Below are 8,203 nucleotides of genomic sequence, written 5' to 3'. Positions count from 1 at the left end.
ATCCCTTATATTTCACCTGTCCAACTGGAGAAGGAAATCTGACAGCATAAGCACATGACATGCTGGGAGAACCTCATGCCTTTGTTTCCCATCAGTTGTATTCTATGGGTATTGGGTAGGGACCAGGGAAGTCCTAAGAGGGTGTGCCCCACCCTGATCCTGGGGACATCACCCAGGAGAATCATATCCATCACTTTACCGCATCATTACCATCAAACTGTCCCTCCTCCCATTCTCATCCCAGGGTTCATTGGGACAGGGATCTGTGCTCATTTTCATCATATTTCAGGCAATTATTAACCCGAAGGTGCCTTTAGGGTCTGGGAAATAGAAGGGAAAGAACCCTCATCTCCCTTCCTGCTGCTCTTCTGACTTCTAGTCTCCTCTCCCCCTTTCTTTTGGGGTAAATCTCTTCCTTGGCACCCATCCCCACAAGGCAGCCCTCTTCTTCTTGAAAAGTGGCTCTTTACAGAAAATAGAGCGCTTTACGTTTTTCTGGCTTTTATATTAAAGGGCCTCACAACCTCGCCCCTGCTGTCTCTCAAGCCTCCCCTGACCATGTCCTACCCTTCACCTAACACCCCACCACATCAGACTTCCTTTAGAGCCTCCATCCTACCCTGCCTTCTCTGCCTCCCAGGAACGACACCTGCTGTTCTTTCTGCCTGAGACATGCTTCCTTGCCCACACCATGTGAAACATTCTTGGAGAGGGAAGAAGGGGAGTGGGTAGAGTTCCTCTGCACAGCCTTCAGGACCCCAGCTTAAGGGTTAGGGTTAGGGTTAGGGCCATATTGTACTTACTTACTGTCCCTCTCCTTTCTGGAGGCTATGAACTTCTCAAGAACAGGGCCGCGGATTTATTTGTCTTTGTATCTGCAGCTGGGAGCAGCTAACTTTGTGGTTTGAAACAAGACCTTGCGTGGGCTTATTGCACGAGAGGATGGAAGAAATGAGTGAACAGTAATGACCATAATAATGAAAGTTATTATCCACACAGGATTTTTTTGTGAACCTGGCTCTGTGTGTATTCAAAACCTCATTTAAGGCTAACAGAAGCCGATGATGGAGACCCATTTATCCCCACTGCACAGATGAACAAACAGAGGATTTAAGAGGTAAAGAGCAGATTTCATAAAGAGTAAGTGGTTAAAAACCAATCTGCCCGATTCCAGAGCCCGAGTGCCCTACCTACGATTACCGCACCTACAAAGTCACGGACTGGCCGACTAGCCGGGACGCAGCCAGAGGGAAAGACCCGCCTCAGTCCGGGTTCCGGCTGTGGGCTGTGGTCGTGTACTCGCGGGCGGGCTGGGGACGCGTGCGCAGTGAGGTGGTGGCGCCCCCTGCGGGCGGCGCGCTGGAGGCAGAGACGGCGAAGGGGGTGCTCAGTGCGCCTGCGTGCTGGTGGAGGTGGTGGCGGTACTCGGCAGGGGCTCGGCTGTTCGCGCTGCGGGTGCGGCCATGGCGCAACCGGGGAAGCTGCTCAAGGAGCAGAAGTACGACCGGCAGCTGAGGTGAGCCGGGGCTCACCGAGTCGGGCGGGCCGGCCAGCGGGCTCCTCTGCGTCCCAGCCGGGCCTAAGCGAGCGGGCGGCGCGGTCGGGCCTCTTCCAGGCCTCCCGCTGGGCCGGGCCGGGCAGTCTTGGGCTTGGGGAGCCGACTCTCGGGGCTCCCCGGCCTGGGGCCCTGGGGTGTCCCTTGAGGGTTGGAACTCCCCTTCTCCGAGGGGTGCGTCCGCCCGCCACGCGGTGTGCAGTTCGAGGTTCGCGGTCCCAGCGTCGGCCGGGTGACCGGGGCGGCAGCCGGCCCCGCCTCGCTGTGCGCTCACTCCTCATTTAGCAGAATCGGGGGATCGGGTGTACCCGATCCCGGTCGCCCAGAGCAGCGCCGAGTGTTAGGGATTGTCCTGAGCCAGCGCTGTCCAATAGGAATATAATGCCAGTCTTGAGTGTGAGCCGCATATGTAATTACACATTCTCTAGTAGCTACCTTAAAAAGAAAAAAGAAACAGGTGAAATTAATTTTAATACAGTTTCTTTAACCCAGTATATCCAAAATATTAACACTTAATATAAACATTTTAACACTTAATATAAAATTTAAAAATTAGAATAAAATAAATTTATTAGGGATTTTTTTATCTCTTTTTTTCATACCGTCTTCGAAATCTCGCATTTTACATACTTGGAGGCACGTCCCAGTTCCCACTAGCGGGCCACATTTTTGGAGCTCAGTAGCCAAATGTGGTTGATGGCTACCTTAGTGGACACTGCAGGTCTAAGCCATCAGACAGGTCCTTGGCTAATTCCTCTCCCTTGCCATTTCTCCTTACACTCCCCATCCCTTATTTATTGAGCATCTACTATGTGTTAAGGTAGTGGAAGTAACACAAAGGCTTGGCCCCATCCTTTTTCAAGCACCCCCCCCCCAAGCTGGGAGAAATTACAGTATGTCCCTATATGTCCCCTGGAACTCTCATATACACCTACAGCCTTGTTCTGTGTTAGGGGCTTTAGGCACTTAATTTTGAGAGCAGCATTGAAGGCAGACATTCTCTTGGTTTTTGGAGTTTCTTGGAGAAACTTAGATAACTTGTCCAAAGTGTCCCATGTGTTTGAGCCCCGATGTAAACATAGGCCCTTGTGGCTCTTTCAGAGCCTGTTCTCAGTCACAGCACTCTCCTCCTAAGCTTCTGGGAAAGGAAGCAAGGTGACAGAGCCCTTGTAACCAGCTTCTGTTCTTTTGTAAATTCTTAGCATTGCTTGTGTTTTGAATTCAGATATAACTATACAAGACAGAGCTGAGAAGATATTTTAGCTTACTTAGTAACTGGACAAAAGAGAATTTTTGCTGAGTCCCATCCAGTTAAGGACCAAATCTTACTTTTTATGGTGAGAATTGCTTATCGGTTTTGGAGTGTCATAGGGAGGCAGCTACAAGTAAAGTGGTACAGCCAGGCAGCAGTCAGCCAGGCCGTGCTCTCCAGACTTAAGCCAGCAAGGGAGCAACGAGGATTGATTTCTTGTCTGGCCTCTTTCTTGAAACATGTAACCTAGACATGCACCAATACTCTCTCTAGGCTCAATATCTGAGTACCCAAGCATCCATCAACCATATCTGTCAGTGTCTTCTGTGTGCCCTACTTTCATAGAAAAAAAAACAGATGTTTCCCATCTGTTTGGTTCTTCTAGGTTATTCCTCCATTCACTTTGCAGCTGTTCACTGATCACTTACTCTGGACAAGGCAGTGTGCCAGGCATTTGGGGCTCCAGTGGCCCATGCAGGGAGTTATGTGGGCCCTCATGGAGTTTAGAGTGGAATGGAGAGATGGATGTTCCTCGAATAAAAAAAACCAAACGAAGTAGTTACCGTTGTGAAATGCTCTGGAGGACATACTGGCTAAACAATAACAGGGCATCTGTTTTAGATTAGGTGACAGGGAAAGCACAGTAAAGCCTGTCAGTCCTCCAGACTGTGGCATTTTTCTGGTGACTTTCAGACTTCCCATACTGACAAGGAAGAATAATAGGCTTTCTGGGTGAAGGTAACCAGGCTGGGCCAGATGCCATGATACATGTGTGATCATGCACCTTGCCCTGTTAATGATATGCCAGTGCGAATATATGTAACATATATTTCTGATCTTTATTATATCTTTGTGCTTGATAATGTATACATTTATTAATCATGATATTAAAATAACATTGGGTGTTGTATTTTAAAGCACTCCTGTGGAAGTCACTGTGAGGCTTTTCAGATGATGGTAATTCGGTTTTCTCACTCTTGGAGATGTCACAGTGATAAGTTCTATGTCAAGATCTTAAATATACTGGCTCTATGTAATTTAAGGAGAAATGACATAGAGGAATAGGTTTTAAGTCTAACGCAGTTATTTAATGTTAGTGTATCTAATATATCTGTACTGTAAGTTATCTTGAAAAGAGTAATGGACAAGGAGCTGGAAGACCCAAGTTTTTAGTACTGATTTGACCCCCTTCTAATCATGCAAGGCATCATGCTGAGTCTTAGGTTACTCAGCTGTATAATCCCCATAACACCTCTGCTCTTCCTGTCTCACATGTTTTACTATGGTGATCACATCAGTCATTCTGTCCAAGAACACTCTGAAGGTCTAAGATCACCGTCCAAATAAGAAAGTTGTATTTGTGTGGAAGTTTTAGAAATGTTGAATTTTTGTCTTGCTTTGTAGGTTGTGGGGTGATCATGGGCAAGAGGCTTTAGAATCTGCGCACGTTTGCCTAATAAATGCAACAGCCACAGGAACTGAAATTCTTAAAAACTTGGTACTACCAGGTAATGTAGTTTTGTGGTAGTCAATTTACTCTATATGGTTTTGAATTAGAAGCTATGTGTTCTTGACTGACTCTGTTTTGTCTTCTAGGTATTGGTTCATTTACAGTTATTGATGGAAATCAGGTCAGCGGAGAAGATGCAGGAAATAAGTATGTTCTGTTCTTTTCAAACACATGTGTGTTAGGAAGGGCAGTGCACTGCCACAGGAGGCTAAGGCCTAAATCCCAACTTCACTTCCTCAGTGAAGGTGACTTGACTCTCAGGTGGAAATAATCCCTGTGTTTAGGATTATGGTGAAGATGAAGTAAGTCAATATAGGTAAAGGGCTAGCATAATGTCCGGCAGATAGACTGTTAATAAAAGGTACCTGCCGTTACTGTCTTCATCGTTGTTATTAGTGCAAAGGAGTAATCCTTATTCCTTGATTTGTGAAATCTAGATAATTCCTAAGTCCTTGCATTGATCCCTAGGAGTTAGTACATAATTTGAAATTATTGTGTTACTGAAAAAAATTATATTTTTGGATTATAAGAATAAAAAAATTACCTTTTATTTGTGTTTCTTCTGAGCTTAGTCCATATATATCTCTGTATACTCCACTGTCTCTGTAAAAATGCTGTGGGGCTTTTTTTTTTTTTTTAAGTTTTTTTTTATTTGACACAGAGAGATCACAAGTAGGCAGAGAGGCAGCAGAGAGAGGAGGGGAAGCAGGCTCCCTGCTGAGCAGAGAGCCCGATGTGGGGCTCGATCCCAGGACCTGGGATCATGACCTGAGCTGAAGGCAGAGGCTTTAACCCCCAGAGCCACCCAGGCGCCCCTGAAAGTGCTGTTTTAAAGATGGTCTACATATTATTTTTTAAAGATGATCATAATACAGACTTCCAAAGCATTGCAAGATTTGGATTTCAGGCTCTTTTCAGGACTCGGAGGCTGGAATCTCTCTTATTTTTTAGTATATGACAACAGTGAGTACATACAAGAAAAGTCAGAATTAGTTCATATTGAACTCTGATATCTTTTCTTTGGGTGGTAGTGTTTCTGCAACAGCATCCTTTTATTGGTATCTTTAAAGAAAAAGTCCTGTTATCTTTGCTTACTTGGTTGGTTAGGGCAGTGTGTGATGAGAATTAAAGTTTCTTTTTCTTATGGAGCCACTGATTTTATGCTACAAAATGATACCCAGTCTGAGATCTGGGCCTTGAGACATGACAAGGGTATGCGTGGGAAGAAACCTGAATAAGTCTGTTTTAGTTAACCTGCAAAAGCAAGCAGTTCAATATAGCACATCCCGAGTATGGTCTGTGGAATACTGGCTCTAGGGAATGTTAATAGCTGCTAATTGGGCAAATGGGTTTCATGGTCAAATGAGTTTGGGAAATGGGTCAAATGAAGTTAAACATTTCTCTAATATAAGACCTTAATATCATGTGTTATATTTATTATTAATTTCTAAGGGGGAATTATAACATGTGGTGTTTGCCAAACTTAGTAAAGCCAGGGAACTTTTATTCTCTCAGAGCATCTTATAAAATTTATACTCCGTGGCATACACTTTGGGAATATTGATTTATTAGCCTGGTCTTTGATTACAAGTTTCATCCTGTTATCTTCCTCCAGGAAGACTGTTAAAATCTAGAATCAAAATATAGTTAGTGTTCTATTATGAATGAAATATACTTGGTGTTACAAATAACCTTCCCTCTGTAGTCAAAGAAGCCCTTAATTTTTAAAATTCTGTTCTAGCTTTTTCCTTCAAAGAAGCAGCATCGGCAAGGTAAACCACCTGTTTCTTATAGAATATAGTTGTGTTTGAGTATCTAATCGTGCCATATGTTTTGATTGCTTGAAAAGTTTTGACTTTGAAAGAGCTTATTCTCTGAGAAGAAAGTTAAATTAGCTTTTTTTTTTTTAAATCTTGCAAATCTTTATATGCTTAGTAGTTTAAGAACTTAAAAGTACTATCTTTGTTTTTATGCTATATCCTGTATTAAAGCTACAACTTGGGATTAACATAAAGTGTAAATGTTTAGAGGATGGAATATTCTGGTTTACAAAATTTCTAAGACTTAGCAGCATATCTTTTGTTTTTGTACATTCCATATTAATCTTCTTATGAAGCCATAATAGTCAACTTAATACAATGTTCTGAACAGAAATGATTATTTCTTTGACCTGTCTTATATAGGATTATAAATGTGGGAGGTTGTAGTGAGTCTAAACTTGGTCCAGAATATCTCTACCTGCTACCCAAGGTTGTCTGGTCATTTGCGTACTCAGGAATGTTGGGTACAAATAATACAGTCGTTTAAGTAATATTTAAAATAATATTGTGGTTGAGCCTTAGTTTAAATACTATGAAGAGCAGAATTGTCATATCTATGTATGAAATTTGGGTGATTTTATAATATGTTTGCTTGATCTGTAAGTTGAGGGGTTACATTTTACCCAGATTTTTTCTAATTCAAGTCAAATGCTTTTTTTTTAAGAACCGAGCTCAAGCTGCCATGGAATTCTTACAAGAATTAAATAACGATGTCTCTGGGAGTTTTGTGGAAGAGGTAAGTATATGTCCAAAAGCTTATTAAGTCTGACTAGATGGAGGAGGGACAGAAGTGTAGTCCCCATGTAGGATTATTGGATATAAATACAAATCAGGGGTTTAAAAAATTTTTCCTTGCTTTCCCACAGAACAGTTATAAAGTCAGTTTAAAGATGTTTGATCTTTGTTTTGAGGGCAATAGATCATATGTATATGCATTATTGTTTTTCTTTTTTTTTTTAAGATTTTATTTATTTATTTGACAGTGATCACAAGTAGGCAGAGAGGCAGGCAGAGAGAGAGAGGGGGAAGTGAGCTCCCCGCTGAGCAGAGAACCTGATCCCAGGACCTGAGATCATGACTTGAGCCAAAGGCAGAGGCTTTAACCCACAGAGCCACCCAGGCACCCCTACACATTATTATTTCTGTGTGGAAATGTAACTTTTTAAAAATTCAAAGCCCTAAGAATTTAGAATTTTGAGTTTATTTATTCTGGTAGTCTCTACATCCAGTATGGGACTCAGTCTCATGACCCTGAGATCAAGAGTCTCCTGTTATACTGACTGAGCCAGTGAGGCACCCCAGTATTTAGAATTTTGAATCTTTGTATCTTCATGTTCAGTTGAGAGTTGAATTACTTTATCATTGGAGTCTAACATGTTGCCTCATTTGTTCTAAAATAGCTTAACTGGGGCGCCTGGGTGGCTCAGTGGGTTAAAGCCTCTGCTTTCAGCTCAGGTCATGATCCCGGGGTCCTGGGATCGAGTCTCTCTGCTTGGCGGGGAGCCTGCTTCCCTTCCTCTCTCTCTCTGCCTGCCTTTCTGCCTACTTGTGATCTCCGTCTGTCAAATAAATAAATAAAAATCTTTAAAATAGCTTAACTGTTTCTGCCATGTTTAATATGATTGTAAAATTTTTCAATTTTTTTTCTGTGTCCTATTTAGAGTCCAGAAAACCTTCTAGACAATGATCCTTCATTTTTCTGTAGGTTTACCATTGTGGTTGCAACTCAGCTTCCTGAAAGGTAAATTTTTATGTTTCATTTTTATTTTGGTCTCCTACTAGATTTGCATAGTTTTGTTTTCTCTGCAAAGACTGTAGTTCTTAAAATTCTTTATTTAAAAAAAATTTTTAATTAATTTATTAATTATATAGTGTGCTTGGGGGTGTAGATAAGCGTTTTATAAATACTTTCCTCTTTGTTAAAGAAGTGTCTTTCAATAATATTCTCCCTAATACAAAAGAGAAGGCTTTCATGTCCCTGTAGTCCAAAAGACAAACTTTCTGTGAGACTGCAGTCTTGTGGAATTGCTTGTTTTTCAGTGTATCCATGTCTTGCTTGTGTAAAT

At 42.2% G+C, this 8,203-nt stretch overlaps 1 protein-coding gene across 1 annotated transcript in view; it reads left to right on the top strand.

Moving 5' to 3' along the window:
• The first annotated feature begins 1,367 nt into the window (after positions 1-1,367).
• Positions 1,368-8,203, top strand: part of NAE1 (NEDD8 activating enzyme E1 subunit 1) — a 28,781-nt gene continuing 21,945 nt past the window's right edge. Inside the window, exons 1-6 of the mRNA XM_004744315.3 lie at positions 1,368-1,516; positions 4,212-4,315; positions 4,404-4,464; positions 6,059-6,089; positions 6,802-6,873; positions 7,799-7,878. Coding sequence (XP_004744372.1) covers positions 1,464-1,516; positions 4,212-4,315; positions 4,404-4,464; positions 6,059-6,089; positions 6,802-6,873; positions 7,799-7,878 — 401 coding nt within the window. The 5' untranslated portion in view covers positions 1,368-1,463. The remainder of the gene's footprint in view (positions 1,517-4,211; positions 4,316-4,403; positions 4,465-6,058; positions 6,090-6,801; positions 6,874-7,798; positions 7,879-8,203) is intronic.

The sequence above is a fragment of the Mustela putorius genome, unplaced genomic scaffold (genome assembly GCF_011764305.1).
Source record: "Mustela putorius furo isolate JIRA1106 unplaced genomic scaffold, ASM1176430v1.1 tig00000174_pilon_pilon_pilon, whole genome shotgun sequence".
NCBI classification, from domain to species: domain Eukaryota; kingdom Metazoa; phylum Chordata; class Mammalia; order Carnivora; family Mustelidae; genus Mustela; species Mustela putorius.
Note: the sequence above shows the minus strand (reverse complement) of the source record. Positions and strands in the feature narration are given on the sequence as shown.